The following is a 23217-nucleotide window of genomic DNA, read 5'->3' on the forward strand; positions in this document are numbered from 1 at the left end:
TAGTCTCCTTTTTCCAATGAGTATCTATGATGATTGTCAAAGATGGAATACTTATAAATGTGTGGGTCCATTTCTGGGTCTTCAGTTCACTTCCATTGTTTTACATCTGCTTTGTGCCAGTAAAATGCTGGCTTTGTTATTATGGCATACTGTCTTTCATATTGATATAAATGAGACCTTGTACTCATTTACAAAAGGTTCAGTATCACATAAGCTCAGGGGTTGAGAGGGGTTAACTTTCCAAGTTCAGATGCTTTAACAATTGAATTTGAGCTGGGCATGGTGTTGTATGGCTTTAATCCCAGCACTCTGGAAGGCAGAGGCAGGCTGATTTCTATTAGTCCCAGGCAAACCTGGTCAATATAGTGAGTTCTAGGACAGGGTTAAGTAGAGAGTCGCTGTCTTAAAATAAAATTGAAATTGAGATTGAGATTTTTTTTTCTTTTTCTTTTTTTCGGAGCTAGGGACCGAACCCAGGTCCTTGTGCTTGCTAGGAAAGCGCTCTACCACTGAGCTAAATCCCCAACCAGGAGATTAGAGATCTTAACACACGCAATTAATGGAATTGAGAGTTATATAGAACCCTAAGACCTGGGGTTTGTCTCGCTGTTTCATGTGCATGTTAGGTCTTCTCTGCATCATGCTTTAAAGAATTTCCTTCTTAATATGCTTTCTGACCCAGAGCTACCTTCTGTCTTTTAGCACGTTAATTTTCTTAATATCTGGTGCCTCTTTTGTTTCAACTTTTATTGAGACACCATGTCTCCACAAGTTCCTCTTGCCTTTCTACTTTTAGTAACCCAAGTTTTAAATTTTCATGTAAAATATGTAGAAGAGTAGTAGTGTTTGCATTAGGGCATCTAAGGCTTTAGAGAAGGTGAACTCTTTACCATAGGAAGAAGTAAGTCATGCCAGGTGTAGCAGTTTAACCTTGCAGTCCCAGCACATGGACTTTCCAGGGGTGACTGAGACAAGAATCACCGTGATTTCAAGGCCTCCTGGGTTATAGTATGAGACCTTGTTTCAAAAACCAAAATTGAAAGAAGTAAGCATGTATGCATTGTTCTGCCACAAAAGCCCTCCTCCAAAGCACACTGATTGCTTCACTGTGCTTGTTAACTAGTAAGATCTTCTTTACCCATCTACAGAACTGTATGTAGCAATACCCTGTGCATAAATTGCAATACAGGGGTTCTTCAAATATTCATTTTTATTACTATTCATCATCTTATTAAGGTAGCTCAGTGTCTCAAAAGTAAGCTTTAAGTGTCTTAATTAATTTCTCATTTCAAAGTAAAGATGAAGGTATAAGTAAGGAATAAGAGAGGGCTACAGAAATGGCTCAGCAAGTAAGAGCTTTGTTCTTGCAGGGAATCAGGGTTCAGTTCCCAAAACCCACATGGTACCTCACAACCATCTGTCACTCCAGTTATGGAGGATCTGACACCTTCTTCTGATCTCCACAGACACCAGGCACATGCATGGTGCATACACATACATGTGAGCAAAGCACTTATACATATAAAATAGCATAAATAAATCTTAAGAAAAAATAACAAGATTACAGGAGTTTCTATCTAAGCCAATGAAGACTAATATTAGCTTTCCCCTTAGAGACCTTATTTATCTTTCTGGCATTAAAATAGAGAGTGGTTGTGTTGTCTGAGTGGCCAAGCAGGACCAATACAGTTGTGGTTTATGGGGAGTTTCCAGAAGATACTTTTTGCTCTTCCTCCTCCTAGCCTTTGGTAAAACATGCAAATGTACCAGGAAACAGGTGAGTTTTTGTTGTTGTTCTTACCCCAAATAGAACTCTTCTAACCTTTACCTGTTCAGAGTGTGAATTCAGAAAGTTGTCTTTCTGAAAGTGAAGGGAGAATATGGGGTTTTTTGTTTTTTGTTTTTTGTTGTTTTTTTGTGATTTTTGTCAGCTAGAATTTTTTTTTCTCAGCTGCAAGGAAAATGGAATCTTATCTGCTATACAACTTTGCCTCATTTCCTCTTAAACCATGATTAATTGCAGCTAGATATTTAGAACTTATAAGATTGAAAAGATAGACTTCAAGTCAGTGGGAAATTAACAGATTATGAAAGATAAGATGTTTAGGCTCTTAAAAAGTGCTTGTTACAGCATACTAACCTATAGTTGATGACAAAAAAATGAGTATTTATCCACACTTAGTGTTAGGGTGTGATTTTAAAGTATTCCAGCTTCAGAGAAAGGACTGAAAGAGCTTGAAGGGACCCGAGACCCCATATGAACAACAATACCAACCAACCAGAGCTTCCAGGGGCTAAGCCACTACCCAAAGTCTATACATGGACTGACCCTGGGCTCCAACCTCATAGGTAGCAATGAATAGCCTAGTAAGGGCACCAGTGGAAGGGGAAGCCCTTGTTCCTGCCAAGACTGAACCCCCAGTGAACGAGATTGTTGTGGGGAGGGTGGTAATGGGAGGATGGGGAGGGGAACACCCATATAGAAGGGGAGGGGGTGGGGTTAGGGGGATGTTGGCCTGGAAACCGGGAAAGGGAATAACATTTGAAATGTAAATAAGAAATACCCAAGTTAATAAAGGTGGAGAAAAAATAAAAAATAAAGTATTCCAGCAAAGACAAGTACTACATCGAAAAATAGTGATAGATTTGACAATTCCAAATTTTAACACCCTCTCTCAAGTACACACACACACACACACACACACACACACACGCACACGCACACACACACACACACACCCCTACACCTGTATGAATTTATGTGCACCATGTACATGTAGGTGTCCAAGAAGGCTAGAGGGAGTCACAAGAAGTTGCAGGCTGCCTGCCTGATATAGATGCTGGGAACCTAACTCTGGTCTTCTGCAAGAACAGCAAGCACTCAGCCTTTAACCATGTCTTAGCTACAGCTGTCTCAGTCTTTAAAAATGGATGACAATAACAATAGGTGACATTTATTAAGCTAAGTGTTAAGCTTGTGCTTTACATCAGGTGAGAGGCTTAGAAATGCTGCCCTGAAGCACAAGGTCTCTATCCTGGCCTGCTTCCCAGTCTTGCAGCACATTTCCTCACTGCTTTCTACACTACCACTTAGCAGACACCACCTCTTTTAGTCTTCTATTACATTACCATTCTACTGCAGCAGAATAAGTTTATATTAATTAGGATAAAAACTAAATGATTAGAGGGACTCCAAATTATGATGGTTCCTACAAGATGATACTTCTCATGCAGTAGTTAAAGGTCAATAAGTATGTTCTACCTTATGAAGGTATTCAAGGATCCAGGTACCAGGGTGCCTCCATTACTTAACTCTCATCATTGGCCTGACCAACAGAAAGATACTGACTTATTTGGGTTCTAGCCAAAGAGTAAGAGAATGGGATCATGGAGTAGACACACCTATTTTCCTGAGATCTAATGCAATGTCGCATGTATTAATTACTCTACTCATGTTATAAAAAAGAAAGCTTACTGATCTGACCATACCTAGCAATAGTAGAGGAGTCTGGGAAGTACAGTCCCATTGTACACCCAGGAGGAAAGGAAGAGCAGTTTCTGCCACAACTCTCACTTCTGAATACCTGATAAGTCAGTAGTCATACAATAACATAGACGTTAATAGGAAAATAAAAGCACCTAACAGAAAAATACACAAATTTAGTTTTAAAAAGAGAAGTGCAAAAGAGTAGTTGATGGTTAGTTGATTTTTGACAGAATACTAAAACCATTCAGAGGGAGAAAGAGTATCTTTGAGCAAGTGGTGCTGATCACAGCTGAATGTGCATATGCACAGAACGTCATTAAACCACTGCTGCCCTGTATAGAAATTAATTTAAAATGAGCTAGAGACTTAAAGGCCAAGGCTAAAACTACAGGACTCTTAGGGAGTAAAGTGTAAGTCCATTTGGCCATAGACAGTGCTTTCTTAAATATCTCCAAAACCATAATCAAACGAGGGGGAGGGCTGTTGCTAAATTTAAAGCTGTGAAGAAAATAAAAAGATAACTACAAAATGGGGGGGGTCCAAGAAATATGATTCTGAAGTTGTGTATATTGGTGCATTTGGGAAGTGGAGTCAGGAAGCTCAAGAGCTGAGCTGCCTGGAAACCTTGTCTTCACACAACACACACGCACACGCACAGAGAGGGAGGGGGATGTATGTTTGGGTAAGAATCTAATATCCATTGTATAGAAAGAAATCTTAGACCTAAATAATCTTTGACAGGGGCCTCGTATATTCTCTCTGGTCTTCATAAAGTCATGTGTGGTGGGTAATATTTTTATTTTACTGATCAGGAAAGCGAATCTCAAGCATAATTCTGAAGGAGAATCTTTTAAGCTCAACTAAACATTCATACACACAAGACTACTAAGCTACTACTAGTCATCATCAGCACTGGTCTACTCAAAGCATACAGAACAGAAGTGATAGTCTACCAGCAAGGCAGCACCCAGGATTCCTCTTTGTGGACGTAGTCTCCTACTGTAGCAGCTACGCATGTGGTAGCTAGCTCATGCTGCTACCCAGCTCATTCACCCCAGTGTCCCAGGTGACATTCATGCCCAACAAAATGAGGTCATTTTTGGGCTTTGTTTTTTATTCTTTTAGATACAACTTTATTTTTAATATAGAAAATGGTTAAAACAAAAATGTTTTAAGAATCAAGTCCACCAGCTCAGAACATTCTCACTTTCATCCGTAATCCCTTTCTTCCTTTTCACCAAGCCCTTCACCAATCACTCTCTTTGTGTCTTCCCTTTTCATTAAAACTGTTAATCACTAACTCAGGGTGATGTGAGTTTCACCTCTACTGTCTTCCCATAATCAAAGGCAAATCCCTTAATGATTGGTGAACTCATAGGGAGGGAATCTTTCTGAAGACTCCAAAGTCATGAACACGTGAAGCATGGTTGTTTCCTACAGAACTGCCTCTCTCCCCGGGAGGTGAACTGCCCTCATTGTCTCCAATGACCAACTTGAATCATTTCTAAATCTTGTTCCTGTTATATCTATCTTCTGAAATTAGGTGTCTTAGAATAATATTCAGTAGTAAACATATTTGCTACTTACCTTTTCAGCCTTAAGAATACATAAACAATGAGGGAAACAGGCTAAACCAAGAGTCCTGTAGTTTAACTTGATTGATGATACATTTCTACATGTTTATAGCTTATGTCTACTTTATAGAACTTGGCATTTCTTTTGCCTCAGCGCCCTATGTAGTTGTACTACTACTCAGCCTGGGTAAGCTTATACTTAAATCTTAACGTTAGTGTTCAGTATGTCATCCCTATACTGGAAAATAACATTTTTCCTTCTTTTCTTGATTTTGTTGGTTTTGCATGTTTTCCTTGCATTATATCTTATTTGTTGATATTGGTTATAAACACTATTGATAAAGTACTAATATTTTTAAAAGCAGCTTTCTTAATCTTTTCTAAAAATTTATTTCTTTACTTTATGTGTGGTTAGGCCCTGCTCCTACCCTCGTCTCCACTCTGCTTTTTATTTATAGAGTCACCCTCTCTGGACATTTTATATAAATGGAATCCTATACTATGGTTGTTTGTATCTGACTTCATTTAGTTAGCATAGTTTTTAAACTTCTCCACAATGTAGCTTCTGGTTCATCACCTTTGGTTGCTCAATTGTACTGTAATTATTTCTGCAATGCCACATTTTTGATTGTTAGTTCCTCCTCAGTTGAAAGATATAGTTTTTTCCTTGAGGTTTGGCTCTTAATGAATGATTTTCTACAAATATTCACATATGTTGTGAATAAATCATAATATATAGGAAAGAGATTGCTAAATCACGGTGCATTTTGTGTAACTTTTTTGAGAAACTGCAAACCATTTTTCAGCTTACTAGCATTTGCTGTTTACTGCCACAGAGGTATTCTTGCTATGATGGTTCATTATGGTTTGCTTTCCTTGTTTTGTTTTTATATTTTATTTAGTGTATGTGTGTTGGCGGTTATGGAGGTCATGCATGTGGAAGCCAAGAGACAACATGTTAAGAGTGGGTTCTCTTCTTTTACCCCGTGAGTCCTAAGTGTCTATCTCGGGACACCAGGCTTGGCACGAGTGGCTTTACCTACTGAGCCATCTCTTAGGCACTTGCTTTCCCTTTAAAAAAAAAAAAAAAAAAAAAAACGAAAAAACAATGCTTGGAATAAAACCTGGGGCCTTGACATATGAAGCAAATGTACTGCTCCTGACTATGTTCTTTCCCCAGCATACACTTTAACATGCATTGTCCTAACGATTAGTGGTGTTGGGCTTCCCTTTGGGGACTTAGTAGTTATTTGTACATCATATTGGTGAACGTTGACTTAGATCTTTCATCGATTTTCAAAATTAGGTTGTATTTTTTTTACTGAGTTATGAGCTTATATATTCTATTTTTCTTTTCTTTTTCCACTTATTTACTTATTTTCAGCCCTGTATGTTCATTTATCTGCATGTTTAGCTCTGACTGTCCTGGAATTCACTCTGTAGACTACACTAGCTTCAACTCAGATCCACCTGCCTCCGCCTCCCAAGTACTAGGATTAAAAGTGTTGCCACCATGTCCAGCTGTGATCTTATAAATTCTAAGTAAAAGTTCTTTATCAGAAACCCAGTTTGCAAACATTTTCTCCCAAGCTGTAGATTCTTAGCATGAGTCAAGTGTACCATTTGCATGCAGTGATGTGGGAGGTCAGAAGAGGACATCCAATCCTCTGAGACTGGAGTTAGACATTGTTGCAACCCACCATGTATGCGCTGGGTTACAACCCTGGGTCCTCTGCATGCTTTTAACCACCAACACATCTTTCCAGGTGTCAGATTCTATTACTTATTTATTTTGGGGTTTTGTCGAGATGTGGTTTCTCTATGTAGACCTTGCTTACCTGGAATTCGCTCTGTAGGCTAAGCTAGCCATGAGTTCAGAGAGATCAGACTTCCTCTGCCTCCTGAGTACTGAGATTAAAGGTGTGCACCACTACTACCTGGCTGAGTTACTTATTTTTAAATTGTATACTTTGGAGTTTATAATTTTTGTGTAAACATATGCATAAATGTATATATATGTAACATATTACATTTATATGCTACACATATAAATATTTTTTACCTCTCCCTGAGGAAAAAATATAAACACACACACACACACACACACACACACACACACACACACACACACCTTCCTTTCTAATTTATTTACTTCTAAGATGACTTTTTGTGGTTGTCTTTGATCTCTGTTCCCACCCAGTATTCATTCTATTATAGTGTGGCTTCCACTTCCACTGTGCCAATCAAGCCATTCTCCACAGTGTCAGTAGTAGCACCTTTGTTGTCTTTTATCTGTATTACTCTTTATAGCACCATTTGCCACCACTCCCTTTTCTCAAACCAACTCACTCCTTCCTTTCTTCCTTTCTTTTCTTCCTTTCTTCCTTTCTTCCTTTCTTCCTTTCTTTCTCTCTCTCTCTCTCTCTCTCTTTCTTTCTTTCTTTCTTTCTTTCTTTCTTTCTTTCTTTCTTTCTTTCTTTCTTTCTTTCTTGTTATTTTGTCTTTTTTTTTTTTATTCCAGAGCTGAGGACCAAACCCAGGGCCTTGCACTTGCTAGGCAAGCGCTCTACCACTGAGCTAAATCCCCAACCCCTCTTCCTTCCTTCCATCCTTCCTACTTCACTAGTGTCTTCTATTTCTGGCTGCTCTTCCTCACTCATTAGTGTAGCTGGAATAAAAATAAAATGAATCATATGGTATATGGCATAATGTTTTATAAAAAAAGCAATATTTTTATTTAACTTTTTAAAAGTTGTATTTCTGTTTGATTACCAAAATGCGAAAAGAGAAATCTTGAAGTACAGGGGGGAAAGTAAAATCAGAATAATCCCAGTGTGTACCATTGTCATCTTGGTGAGTCCTGTCTTTGTAGACTGTATGTCATATATTATTTCAAAAATAATATTCTTCTCTTTTTCTCATACTTACCTCTTCTTCTGTAGACCAAGTCTTGATTTTTATTACTTTAAAAAGTTGCATATTTATTTTGCTTTCTGACTCTGTGCTTGTGCCTTCAACACTTTCACAACGATTTTCTGCTCCTCAATAAGGAAAGCCGGCTTGATCCTGTCACAGACACCCTAGGCTCACATGGAGCCACCATAGGCCCTGCTGTCCTGCTTCTTTGTCTTAGACAGTCTCACAGGGACTTTGGGTCTCACAGCACAAACCCCTCGCTGTCTGCCTGGGCAGCCCCAAAAGATTTAGGTGCTGTCCCACCCTTCTTGGTATAAAAGTAAACAGTCCTGTTGCCAGGGGTTCAAGACAGCCTTGTTTTGTTAGAGACTGTATTGTAGGAAGCCTGCGACGGTTGTCAAACACTGGAGCATCCCGAGTGCCTCTAAGCACGGTCCCCGGAAGAGGAAAGGAAAGGCATACTTATTTCTAACTTTAAGCGTATTTGAACGTACCGTTTAAATCAGGGATGGAATTGCACACCTATAATCCCAGCACTCCAGACACAGAGACGGGGATTGCTCTAAGTTCAAGGCCAGCATAATCTACACAGTGAGTTTCCACATCGCCCTCTGTCCAAAGAGATCTTATTAAGTATATTTTGTTGATAACCACGAATTTTCTTTTGCTTTTATAAATCTGCATTGGAGATCCTTTTCTATGACTCTTACACATGAAACAGTCTAGGGGTCTTAATCATTTTCTCTGCCAGTTAAAGAATTAAGGCAAGAAAGTTCTGAAGTATAACAGGTGTAGCAGAGAAATCTCAAGTTCCGAGTACAGAATCAGCAGTTCAAGAATGATGCTTATTGGGGGTGAGGAAGCACACATGTGCAGCAGGCACAGAGAGAAAAGACCCCATGCACAGCAGAGAACCAGTCCCTTCTGGAGTACATCACGGCTGAAATCTCTGAAGAGTCTTCCTCCCCTATTTGAAGGTTAGCCCGTTTGAAGGAAGCTGATGAGGTCGCTTGGCCCAGAACTTCAGACCATTCCATCATACAGGGCTTTTTTTTGGGGAGGGGGGTTCTTTTTTTCGGAGCTGGGGACTGAACCCAGGGCCTTGCGCTTCCTAGGCCAGGGCTTTTCTTTAAAGCTGTCAGGCCTTTGTCTCACGTCAAGAGGATGTCTCAAGTCAGCTCTCTTGGAAATTTATCACCTTTTATATACCTAGCCATGGCCCTCTCCCTGTCTGTCTACCTACCAGGGAATCTGTCTAACTTCTAATCTCTCATATCCTTAGTTAATAATTTTTAAAGATATCTTCAAAAAATTTATTTCTGGTCAAAAACATTGTTAATCCTTTACTTATAAACTGGCCAATTGACCTCCGGAAAACCCATCAATTTTTGCTTCTAAAAGCAGTATATGTAAACGCCTGTCACACGGGTGTCAAAACTGTGTTTTAAGCCTAGTGTGGTAACTAACACTTTAATCCAGCACTTGAGAGGCAGAAGCAGGCAGATCAAAATGAATTTGAGGCCAGCTAGGTCTACAGCCAGTCAAAGGTACATAGTGAGTCTCTGCCTCAATCAATTGCAATATCACATCAAAGAATGTTTTAAAAAACAAAAGTGTTTCATAATTAAGAAAACTAAAGGAACAATTTGAATAAATATAGTTTTCTTTCTTTCTTTTCCAGTTATAGTGATCTTTCTACTCTTCCTCCTCCAAAGGTTTGCATTACAAGTGTGCACCACCATCCTTTGCCTGAGCTGTCATCCTTTGTTTAACAATGTGTTACTTTCATGTGTGTGTCTTCTGGCTGGGTGTATAATTGAACAGCATGTGCCTGTGAGTGCCAGAAGAGGGCATCACATCCTTGTGACTAGAGTTATAGACAGTTGTGAGCTACGGTGTGGGTGCTGGAAATCAGAGCTAAGTCCTTTGGAATTAGCAGGTCCTTAGGAAGACTGCCAAGCTATCTCTTAGGCCCTTGAACTAATCTTAATTTTTTCTTGCTATTAAATTGAACATTTTCATTTCTGTGTTAGTTAAACTACTCTGACCATTTATAAGTTGAAGGTAAATGAAGCATTGAAAAATAAGAGTTAGAGCTAAAGATAGTAATGATACTAAGTAGACTTAGAGTCTATATCTATCCATATATGATATATATACATATATATATGTAAAAACCACATGTGTGTGAAAAACTATATATATTATGTCTATACATACATATATTTATATATATATGACTATACACACATTATATTAGACATCACAGAAATACAGAATATGGTATAAGATATCTAAGGCAGTTAAATTCAAAGAGTTAATACATAATATGAAATGAAGTGAGGATGAATACTGCATATGCATTGTAAGGGAAATAAAACTAATTCTGGTTAGTATCTTGAGGAAATATTCAAGTGTTAAAACTGAGATAGAAAGAAAGCAGTCCAGGTAGAGAAATATACCCCAGTAACTCCAGTGACCTAATTTAGATACGTGAACTAAAACAAGAGTACAGAAAGGAGGTAGAGCTAAAGAAGTCAAATGGGTTTAGAATATGAAAGAGGACAAGCATGTCCAAACCAAAAGGCATTTATGACAGATGGGTTTTGGCTCTAATTTCAGAGAAGCAGGACAAATAAGTTCTACCATAAGTAGGAAACAGTTTTGGCATCAGCCTTAGCATTGAGAATTCCTAATGATTTCACAATGACAAAAGTCCCACAACAGTGTTTAAATGGATCTCTGTGTGATTGTGATTATAATAAAAGGTATCACGTTTTCCATCCTAAAAGATCCTTTACAAAGCAGGTTACTATTTCTATGATGCCTACCATAAGCCGCACAGTGAAATGGCTTGAAGAAGTGAGAAAGTTTCAAAGATGTAGACAAGAAGAGCTTATAATAGTTGCTTAGGAAACTAAGCATCAGTAGCAGGTCTGGAAAGACCCAAACATGATGCCACATTCCTTGTATTTTCTGCTACAAGTGTCAAGGTGTACCTATAGCTAGCAAAACAACGCATTACAGATTCAGAATCTCTTACCTGAAGGACTGAGGACCAGTTCCAGACTTTTGAGAATTATTTATATCTTAGGATATTTTCATGGTTGAGCATCCCTAATCTTGAAAAATAATTTTTTCTAAATTAAAAATTTTGAGGATCATTGCACAGAATAGCTTCAGATTTCAGTGTGTTTGAGATTTTTGTGTGTTGGCCAGACTTTCTTTTCACTATGATTCAATACCTGGTACAAATAATTCAAAGGGAAAAGGAAGATAAATTTTGGTTCATGGTTCCAGAGAAGTCAGTCCATCTGTGTAGAAGACTTGATGACGCACAATTCACATCATAGGATCTGTGAAGCAGAGAAAGTGGAAGGGACCCAGAACCATGAACAACTTGCCAAGTCTTGTTCCCTTGCTTACCTCCTTTGGCTTGGCCCTTCCTCCCAAACTTTCTACCACCTCTTAAAACAGTGCCATCAGCTAGGTACCACACTTCAGCACACAGGTCTGTAGAAGACACTTGGTATTCAAGCGTAACATTTGCACTATAGACATTTGGATTAGGGATCCAGAACTGCAGTGAACACGCTCAGCCATCATTTCCTCCATAGAAAACATACTAAATTTTCATTTTTGTCTAGAAACCTCTCTTTTGTCACTTATGTAATTACAGTTATCCTGTTATATGCTTATTTCTGTGGTCTAGTTAATTTCTCATGGTTATGTATTGAAAATTCACATAAAAACCCAATCTCAAACCTTAGCGTATAGTTCTTGACACAAAACAAGTTCTTAAGAAATATTTTATTAAACTGCTAAATGTAATGTTAGCTTATTATTATTTGTCATGATAGACTCTTCTTTGTCATAGTACTACAAATTGTGTAGATAAAACAGGCATGAAGAAATTTAACTTTCACATATGAATGCAATATTTCCTAAAATTGTTCCCGTCTGAAGCTACTATGAAGCTGAAAAGGATGGGGCCATATTCAGTACCACACCCGGTGTCTGGGAAGGAAATATATATGTAAGAGAAACAGAAGATTTCCATTTTCTAGCTTTGACAAATAAATCCGCTAAGATCATAGTGGAACAAGTGTCCTCGTGGTATGTGGGACATCTTTTGGGTATATGCCCAGAAGTAGTATAGCTGGGTCTTGAGGTAGAACTATTCCCAATTTTCTGATAAAATTCTGGCATAATCTCAGAGTCATTTTGATTTGCATTTCCCTGATGACTAAGGACATTAAACATTTCTTCAAGGGCCTCTTGGCCATTCAAGGTTTCTTTATTGATATTTCTCTGTGTAGCTCTGTACCCCACTTTTAATTGGGTTATTTGGTTAGTTGGTGTCTAACTTCTTGAGTTCTTTATGTATTTTCAATACTACCCTCTCTGGCAGAATTTTCGGGGTCACTTATGAATACTGTCACACCATCTGTAAGCGATACTTCCGCTTCTTTTCCAGTCTGTTTCCCTTGCCCTCCTTTAGTTGTCTTACTGCTCTAAAAACTTCAGGCATTACATTGAAGAGATACAGAGACAGTGGACAGCCTTGCCTTGTCCCTGATTTTAATGGAATTGCTTTAAGCTCTCTATTTAATTTGATGTTGGCTATTGCTTTGCTGCATATTGTCTTTACTGTGTTTAGTTAGGTATGTGCCCTCTATCCTTGATCTCTACAAGACTTTCAACATGAAGAGGTGTTGGAATTTTGTCATGTGTTTTTCAGTATCTATTAATTGAACGTGTGGTCTTTTTCTTTCAGTTTGTTTATATGGTGGATTATGTTGGTGGATTTTTGTATATTGAACCACCTCTGCATCCACGGAATGAAGCCTACTTGATCATGGTAGATGAATGATGTTTTTGATGTGTTCTTATATTTGATTTTCGAGTATTTCACTGACTATCCCCCACCCCCCATTTTGGGAGACTTTTAATGGCTGCTACTCTTTCTTTAGGTTATGGGACTATTTAAATCATTTACCTGATCTTGGTTTAACTTTGGTGAATGGTATCTGTCTAGAAAATCATCCATTTCTTTTCAGTTCTTCAGTTTTGTAGAATGCTGGCTTTTAAAGTATGACCTAATGATTTTTAGATTTCCTCATTGTCTCTTGTTATGTCTCCCTTCTCATTTCTGATTTTGTTGATTTGGATACCGTCTCTCTGCCTTTTAGTTAGTTTGGCTAAGAGTTTGTCTGTCTTGTTGATTTTCTCAAATAACCAGCTCTTGGTTTCATTAATTCTTTGTATTGTTTTCTTTATATCTAATTGATTAATGTCAACCCTGATTTTGATTATTTCATGCAGTCTATTCTTCTTAGGTGTGTTTCTTCTGTTTTTTTTTTCTAGAGCTTTCAGATGTAATTTTAAATTGTATGAGATCTCTCCAATTTCTCTATGGAGGCACTTAGTGCAGTGACCTTTCCTCTTAGCACTGCTTTCATTGAGTCCCCTAAGTGTGGGCATGTTGTGTCTTCATTTTCATTGAATTCTAGAAAGTCTTTAATTTCTTTTTTATTTCTTCCCTGACCCAAAGATCATTGATAAAGAGTTGTTCAGTTTCCATGTGTTCGTAGGCTTTATGTTGATTCTGTTGTTGAAGTCCAGCTTTAATCCATGGTGGTCTGATAAGATACAAGGCAGTATTTCTTGTATCTGTTGAGGCTTGCTTTGTAACCAATTATATGGTCAATTTTGGAAAAGGTTCCATGAGGTGCTGAGAAGAAGGTATATTCTTTTGTGTTTGGATGAAAGGTTCTGTAGATATCTGTTAGGTCCATCTGACTTATAAATTTTAGTTTCATTATTTCTCTGTTTAGTTATTGCCTGGATGACCTGTTGATTGGTGAGAGTAGGGTATTGCAGTCTCCCACTATTGGCGTTCATTGTGTCATGTAAGCTTATTTTAATGTTTCTTTTGCAAATGTGGGTACCCTTGTATTTGAGGCATAGATGTTCAGAACTGAGGCATCCTCTTGATGTATTTTTTTCTTTGATGAGTAGGAAGTGTCCTCCATCTCTTTTGATTACTAACTAGTTTTGAGACCTGTAAAAAGCAAGAATAGGTGGTCCATGCACAAGAAAAAAGGAGTCAATAAACAATGTTGAGCCATTGAGATGGCTCAATTGGCAAGGGTACTTCCGGCCAAGTTGATCTGAGCTCAGGCCTCAGAACCCACATGAGGAGAAAGTTGCTTACTGACTTCCATACGTACATTATTACACATTCATGATAGATAGGTGAATGGAAGGACGATGGACAGATAGACAGACAGGTGAGAAAATGTTTTTAAGTATAAAACTGTTCCCGGGGAACTTTATTTTTGAAATCTACTTGAACACTGATTTTAAATTGCTTATTCTAACATGTTCAGAAAACTAAAATTAATTATGTCTAAAGAGCAGAAGGAGAATATAAAATTAAGGTTCACCAAATTTTTAAAAAATATCAATAAGGAGAATGAATTATTAAGGTGAATCAAAAGTTAAAAGTGAAATAATCAGCTGGGAGACAGAGGCCCATGGACATCTTTGAGTTTAAGGCCAGCCTAGTCTAATGAGTAAGTTCCCAGACAGCCAGGCCCACACAGTAGAATCCTGTCTTGAGAAAGAAAAAAAAATAAAGTAACTGAGCTGGAGTTTAGCTTAGCAGTAGAGCATTTCTCTAATGTGTTAAAGTGTTAGGTTGTATCCCTCAGCACTACCCAAACAGATAAATACTGAGAGGATTTGGCAACAAAACTGAGCTAGTAAGAGTCTGTGAACTTAGAGGTAAATATGTTGCAATTATCCTGTGCAAGAATAAGTGGTTAATACTGGTCTGCTTTCAAAGACAATGCATAAGGTTTGGTGCAGAAGTATATGTCTCTTACCCTAGCACTTGAGAGGTGGAGGCAGGAGAATTAAGAATTCAAGTCCACGGCCTGGCCTGGTGGCACAGACCTTTAATTCTAGCCCTCAGGAGACAAAGGCACCCAGGTCCTAGTGAGTTGGAGGCTAGCCTACTCTACATCGCAAGTTTCAAAACAACCAGGACTACATAGAGAGACGTTGACTCAGGGCAGGAAAAAGGAAAGAAATTTAAGTTGCATAAGAAGCTCAAGACCAGCCTTGACCACGTGAAACCTGAGGGAGAGAGAGAGAAGTCACTGCATAAGCAGTTATAAAGCATTGTGATGACTTAAATGTAGACATGCTTTGCACAGTAGTAATAACCAGAAAGGGGAAGAAAATGGAGCAACATTGCTCCATTTTCAAATGCTGCTAGTATTGTGCTGTATTAATCCAAACCAGATTGTTTTGAAATAAAATGCTACTTGTAACTTCCAGACACATGCTACAAACATCATTAACAAAAACATGGTGAAAGAAATAAGGTAATTAAAATAGCACATAAAGGACTTAACAGATTCTATGGAAAGCTATTATTTCAGTTTTTTGGTGAGAAATAGAATGAAAAATTACATTACACAAACTCATGACAGACTCAGACGCAGAAACCAAGTCTGTCACTCAGTTCTTTTACTATGGTAAGTGGGAAATCATTGAAGTTTTCTGGTTAAAATAGTTCAGTTTTATTATTTTAATAACCATCTTTTTATGGGTAGCATTCTTTTAGACTTCATTCAATCTGGAACGTTCAGGAAGCGTGAGTGTTTTCTAGAGTGATATTGCTAAGTCATGGTGAAGCGGGGATTTTAACGCTTGTGTGTGTGGTAGGAGACTTGCTCTTGTCTCATGCTCCAGTGGCCTTGCAGCCTATGTTTTCCAGGACTGCAACAGACTGCAGATGGCCATAGTAGTTGGGCAAACCTCACATCCTGACTTCTCTTCCTGCCAATGGGTACTCAGTAGAGAGCACAAATTTTAAAAAAGCAGTGTTAGACTTTTTCCTTGCTTTGCTTTGTAATTCAGATGAAAAGTTATCTTATTTGCTTCCTCTTCGCAGAACCTAAAGTAGCTCAGAGCTTTTAAGTAAAATGACCAAGTATAAAACTAGATAAGGTATTCCTAATTTTATTTCATATCACTCGACAAATGCAGCCATGGGTTAAGATATTTACACTTAAGAAATGCAGCCCAGAACTTGCTTTTATTTTTTTAGATTTATAAAATGTTATTTTGTTATTTACTCTTACAATTTGGGGACTTCTGAAAAAATAAACAAAAGCAAGTTGGCGACCAGTGTTTTTCTTCCAGTATCAGCAGAGGAGGACTGAAGGATTCCATGATTTAATTTTAAGCCAGCTCACATTTATCATCTTGATATTTATTTCCTTGACTTTTGCCCAGCACTATTTTAGAAATACCCACTGGTCTCAGAAAAAGAAGAGCTTGTTTTTCTAGTCTGCTTGAAGGAAGATCTCAGCATAATGCTGAGTACAGAATCTGACCTTCCTGAATCTAAATAAGGAGGCCACTGTTTAAAGTTCTCTCTTAAGGGGAAATTACATCAAATACTTAGAAAAATCGCATGTTTTTTTTTTTCTCCTAATTCCTAGCTCATCATAATTTTCCTCTTTGAGCAAGTTCCAGGAAATTTATACTTTTCCTGTAAAGTTGATGTTGAGTAGAGGACACTAGAATTCCACGTTTCTGAATTTGTCTTTATGATGCCCCCCTCTTCTCCTTCCAATTTGAGTACTTGCCCTAATGAACTTGTATTCCATATTCAATAGATGTTAGGGACTGTGCAAATAGAATGAGTAAAGAAACCAGAAATAATATGTAGAAAAACATTTCCATTTAGCCTGTAGCTAACTGCAAAGAAACATGGCCACTTAAAGACGTTCAAATTCAGTGTTTTTTTAAAATGCTGTTGGCCATTCACATGTGCTGACTTAAGGCCTATGGTTTCTCAATTTACGTATTACAGGAGTCTTTTCCTAGATATTTGTATTAAGGGGCTGAAGAGTTGGTTCAGCAGTTAAGAGCACTTGTTGATCTTACGGAGGACCTTGGGATGATTCCCAGCACCTACATGATGGCACATAACTATCTGTAGTTTCAGGCTCAGGAGTTCCATCACCCTCTGATCTCTGCGGGCACCAGGATTGCACATGGTACACATACATACATGCAGCCAAAACACTAATACACATAAAATAATTTTAAAAGACTTTGAAAATTCTTATTACATAGTCAAAAGTTTTGAAAGATATATTTGGACGACTTGCTTACAAAATTGTAAAGCATTGGAGACAATCCAGGAACCCATCCAGAGCATATAAATTACTATTCATGTGCACCATCGCCATGAGTGCCTCTGTCACACCTTTACAGTTGTGGCTCCTCCTGTCTTTACCATTTAAATAGTTCTTACTGTAAGGGGATGGGTAGTGGCACAGTGGTTAAGAGTGTATACTGCGGGCTGGAGAGATGACTCAGTGGTTAAGAGCACTGACTGCTCTCCCAGAGGTCCTGAGTTCAAATCCTAGCAACCACATTGTGGCTCACAACCATCCGTAATGAGGTCTGATGCCCTCTTCTGTGTCTAAAGATAACTGCAGCATGCATATATATGATAAATAAATAAATTTTTTAAAAAAAGAGTGTATACTGCTCATGCAGAGGACCCGAGTACACGTCCTAGCACCTGTGTTAGGCTGCTTATAGCTGCCTGCTCCAAGAAGAGGAGCTGATACTTCTAGTCTCCATGGGCATCCACAGATACAAGTAATTAAAAATAAATCTTTTTTAAAAACAAATCTTTTTTTAAAGACTTATTTATTTTTATTTATATGAGTACACTGTAGCTGTCTTCAGACACACACCAGAAGAGGGCATCAGATCTTATTACAGATGGTTGTGAGCCACCATGTGGTTGCTGGGAATTGAACTCAGGACCTCTGGAAGAGCAGTCAGTGCTCTTAACCACTGAGCCATCTCTCCAGTTGGAGGGTGGACCTCAAGGGGAATAAAATCTGCAGTGTAAAATATTTTAAAAAAGAATAGTTTTTACTTTAAATTTCTAAGAAACATAATATCTGGCTGTAGAGATGGCTTTTAATCAGTTTGGCTGAAGAGGAACAAAAATATAGGAAGGCAAAGTAGGTAATTATTTGCAATCAATTGTCAGTGCAAATGGAGGGTTTTCTTACAATGTAACCAAAAGACACAGTTTGGAATATGACTGATATACACTATAGTAATTTTGTAATCATGGAAGGAAAATAGAAGGTGGTGCATTATTTGGTGCATACACGTGTTTTTCTAAGTTTGGGAACTTCCACATCATACAGTTTGTGAGCTCAGTTGCTTCTCTTTTGCTCATGTTAACTGTCAGGCTTTTCAGTCGTGGGGATTAATGTGGATTCACCTATATTTTTAAACCTGAGGTTCTGATCTGGTACATTATTTATCAAACAGTTACTTGCTGAACATTGTCGGTCTTTCAGCCTCCATACTTGACCCTCAAGATTCAATGCTAAACAGACTGATATGGCCCTTCCCATTCAAAGGTTCAAGAACCAAAAGAAAGACAGGCCAGTGTCAGGAGCACAAGGTAATGCCATGAGGTAAAATGACAAGAAGCATCCAGAGTTCGTAGTGCTCAAGAGAAGCTCTTAAGGATGAATAATAATGAGCAATGCAGGGAGAGAAGATGAAGAGAAGCCACATGTGACAGCTTAGAGGCGAGAGAGAAGTGCTGGTGGAGCTCAGAGATGCTCAATTTAGGGAAAGTGTTGCAGAGAAGGCAAATGGCAGACAGGTGAGTGAAAGGGGCAGACAGAAGGCATGGCCAAACCATGAGATCAGTGGTAAAGTTCAAAACAAGCAGACTTTCTCCTGACCATGATGCCTGGCCAGGGAAGTGTTAAATAGTCATGTAAAGTGCTAGTCGGGGATGTTGGCCAGCTGCAGTGTGAAGTGGAGTGTCAGGAGCAGGCATGGATACATAGACCCTTAATCTGAGCGCTGCAGACGGAGTCAGGCAGTTCTCTGTGAGTTTGGGGCCAGCCTGGTGTTCATAGTGAGATTCAGGCCACCCAGGGCTCCATAATAAGAACTTGTTGAAAGAAAGGAAGGGAGAGAGGAAATGGGTTGGCAGAAATAACTGGAATAGGAAATGGCTGAGAAATAACAAAAGTACTTTGAAGGTTAGCACTGTAGCTCTGTGTTAGAGTGTGTGCTTTGCATGTGTGAAGTGCAAGGTTTGATGATGAGCCCCGCTAAAGTTAACTGTAAAGGTTTTGATTTCTTTCCTTACTTCCCTGTTTCCTGGTACTCATACTCAGATAGCTAATATAATGCCTAAGTATGGTTGACACTCAATAGCAATATCATTCAGACTACATAGGAATGTAGTTCCCTTACAGTGCATGCCTTGTTCATGATACCTATATTATCATGTGTTGTATATAGGTAAAATGAGTGATTCTTCCAAACAAGATTATTATGGTGAGCTACTGAGAACATTTCTGTTTTTTTAATTGCATTTTTATTTACATTTTAGATGTTATCCCATTTCCTGATTTCCCCTCCACCCCCGCTATCTCACCCCCGCCCCCACTTCTCTGAGGGTGCTTCCTCACACCCCCACCCACCCATTCCCCTCACCCCCCACCTCCCTGCCCTGATATTCCTCTACACTGGGGCATCGGGCCATTGATGCCCAACAAGGCCCTACATATGCAGCTGGAGCCATAAGTCCATCCCTGTGTTCTCTTGGGATGGTGATTTAGTCCCTGGGAGCTCTGGGGGGGGGGTCTGGTTGGTTGATATTGTGCTCTTTTTATGGCTTGCAAACCCCTTCAGCAACTTCAGTCCCTTCTCTAACTCCTCCATTGGGGACCCTGTACTGAGAACATTTCTAAGTCAAACATTTTATATCAGAAGATATATGTCTCTTTTTAAAACAAGTTCATGAAAATCATGATTTAAGTTAGAAATTTTTATTCCATCTCAACACAGCACAGTGTATGAAAATGTTCATAACTATGTGAAGATTATATTTAAGGCATTTGCACAGTCTGGGTTTATAGTGCTCAATAGTGCCATCTAGTGATGAAAGAAGATTCAGCACTATTACTGTGCTTCAGGGACAAGTTGTGTTTTGTTTCATGTCAATTTTATATTAAAAGCTTGATGTAGAAGCCAGTCACAAAATACAAAAAATAATTATTGTAAAATTTATATAGATGATTCTTACAAACAACACTAACATACAAGGAATAAAAGAAAAGAGAACGATGTTAGATGGCATCATAATTTAGCCCTGATTGTCCTGGAACTCACCCTATCGAACTCAGAAATCACTCCTCTCCACCTGGGATTAAAGTGCTGGAATTAAAGATGCATCCCACTGACACCTGGTTTAAAACGCATTTTTCAAAGATACTTGAGAAAGTAAAAAAAAAAAAAGCAGCTCATAAAATGAGGAAGTATTTCCAAATTACATATCTTGCAAAACTCTAGTATATACAATATATAAAGAATTATATATTATATTGCCACTTGAAATCAGAAAAGACCCCAACTAAGAGCTATGAAACAGGCTGGAGATATGGTCCAGATGGTGGACTATTGGGCCATTATGCAAAAATCTCTGGGTTCAATTACTGTATAAACCAGGTGTGGCAGCACATACCTGGGACCTCAGGTGGAAACAGAGGGTCAAAAGCTAAGGGTGGGCCAGTGAGATGGCTCAGTGGGTAGAGGCATTTGTGTGCAGGGCTGGCAACCTGAGTTTGATCCCCAGGTTCTGCAACATAGCAAGAAAAAAATCAGAATTCTACTCTGATTGCCATATATGCACCATGACACATGTGTATCTTCTATAAATAAATTTTTTCTTTGAAAGTTGAAAGTACTTTTAGTTGTATAACAAGTTCAAGTGGTGCTACAGGAGACCCTGTCTCAAAAAAAAGTCAAAGATTTGAGTTAGATAATTCTCTAAAGAAAATATAATGATATAGAGCAAAACATGTAAGGATGCTCAGCATTATTGGTAACTACAGAAATGAACCCTCAAGTCACACTGAGATATTATCTCATCATTAGAACAGCTCTCATGTTTGAAAACACAGGTCAAAGGGGCTGGAAAGATGACTCAGAGGTGAAGAGATGGCTCACAAACATCTATAACTCCAGTCTAAGGAGATCTAATGTGCTCTTCTGACTGCCATGAACACTGTACACATGTATTTACAGACATACATTCAGGCAAACACTCATACACATAAAATAATAAAATATCAACAGTGCCAGGAAAAAGCACAAAGAATAACACACACACACACACACACACACACACACACACACACACACACACACGTGGTGACAAGGACACAGAGAATCTTTAGGAATTGATTGTTGATAAATTGCAGCACTACAGAAGACAAAAGTTGCCATATGACCAAAGGCAGTCCTGTGTGTCTCCCCAGGGAACTAGAAGCAGGTGCGAAAGCTGAAATAAAGTTAGGAGTGAAACTCCAAAACAAAAACATTTTATTTGGAAGTAATAAGAATAATATTGCAATCCAGAACACATGCACACATGGTGAAATGACCCCTAGAATGACTAGGGGACAAAGGAAAGGTTGGCAGCATTGCTGGGACAAAGAAATGTACTCAAGCCATTATGAAAGAAAGCTCACTGGCACTTTGTGTGTTTGAGAGAACTGGTGAGCTCTCATTGGAGAACAGCAACAGTCACTATGCAGAACTAGCCCCGTGACAGTTTTGATAACTGATGAGAAGAAAAAAATATAGATTTCTAAAAGATCATGCTGCTGTTTTGATAGGTTAGAATGACAGGAAAGTTCTTGGAATGGTTATTGAGTCCTGAGTGTTTAACCTTTGACCTCTCTGTTTAAGTTGTGTGTGGCAGGGATGTTTTCCATGTAGATAAACACATGGGCATAAATGTTCATGACATTTTATGTTTCTCTCAGATTGCTCTGTAACAAATATATACTAAAGCCTAATTCTACCACTAATAGAGGAAATTTGTGTTTACTGTATATGTGTTCCAGGCTCTGTACCTGGATTCTTTCTTTCTAAGAGTCCCTGTAAAATTCCTACACCTAATTGTCATGAAGCGTCTACAGAAGCAGAGAAGCAAAGATCTAAACCCAGATTTTTTTTCCAAAATACTCTGGTTTTTTCCCTAAGCTTTAGCAATATTAGATTTTTCCCTTTGTTGGTTGCTATTCATTAGAAATTCAACACTCCCCTATAACTGCTCACTGTTCACATACTCTTGTATAATACTCTCTGCCTCTTGTCATTTATTAATAGATTGTGAAATTGCACATTTCTAAATTTTTAAAGACAAAGGAATTGTGTGCCAAAGCTCTGTCATAATTCTTGTCTTCTGTAATCTTCCTTTTAGGCTCTTGATGGAAATGTATATGACCATCTCAAGGATTACTTAATAGCCTTCAGCCGGACCGAGCTAGAAGCTTGCCAGGCTATGCAGAATACATTCCAGTTTTTACTAGAAAACTCCAGCAAGGTAATGTGTCTTCAGTGCAATGGGTAGAATTGCCATTTTATAATCTGAAGTTATTTCGAATATTCAAAATGAAGATACTAATGATGTAGAAACAAGTTTTTTTTTCTTTTTTCTTTTTTTATTAACTTGAGTGTTTCTTATTTACATTTCGAGTGTTATTCCCTTTCCCGGTTTCCAGGCAAACATCCCCCTAATCCCTCCCCCTCCCCTTCTTTATGGGTGTTCCCCTCCCCACCCTCCCCCCATTACTGCCCTCCCCCCAACAATCACGTTCACTGGGGGTTCAGTCTTAGCAGGACCAAGGGCTTCCCCTTCCACTGGTGATCTTACTAGAATATTCATTGCTACCTATGAGGTCAGAGTCCAGGGTCAGTCCATGTATAGTCTTTAGGTAGTGGCTTAGTCCCTGGAAGCTCTGGTTGCTTGGCATTGTTGTACATATGGGGTCTCGAGCCCCTTCAAGCTCTTCCAGTAGAAACAAGTTTTAAAGGACATTCTGAAAAAATTCTCCTTAACAAAGTGGGAGAATGTTCTGATCACTTCCTGGACGGATTGAATGAAGGGATGTGATACGCAGGCTAGCTGAGACATCAGCCTGTTGCCATACACATTTCCTTTGAGAAGAATCAGTGAAGAATGGTCTGCTCACAGGAACTTGAAATCCATTCAACTCATTCATCTGAGAGAAAAACAAGGTCATCTATCAATGCAGACAGGAAGAAAAGTGTACACAAGGAATGCAGCATGTGATAATTGATTTAGAA

General features: G+C 38.6%; 1 protein-coding gene across 6 annotated transcripts in view; it reads left to right on the forward strand.

Annotated features, from left to right (window-relative positions):
* Nucleotides 1-23217, forward strand: part of Fchsd2 (FCH and double SH3 domains 2) — a 321476-nt gene that overhangs the window by 238396 nt on the left and 59863 nt on the right. For all 6 annotated transcript variants that reach the window (XR_005506100.2, XM_063262815.1, XM_063262816.1 and 3 more), the window contains one exon: nucleotides 22331-22453. Coding sequence is in view for 5 of the 6 variants with exons in the window: in XM_063262815.1 (XP_063118885.1) it covers nucleotides 22331-22453 (123 nt within the window). In the remaining variant the exon portion in view is untranslated. The remainder of the gene's footprint in view (nucleotides 1-22330; nucleotides 22454-23217) is intronic.

The sequence above is a fragment of the Rattus norvegicus genome, chromosome 1, assembly GCF_036323735.1.
Source record: "Rattus norvegicus strain BN/NHsdMcwi chromosome 1, GRCr8, whole genome shotgun sequence".
In the NCBI taxonomy this organism is placed as follows: domain Eukaryota; kingdom Metazoa; phylum Chordata; class Mammalia; order Rodentia; family Muridae; genus Rattus; species Rattus norvegicus.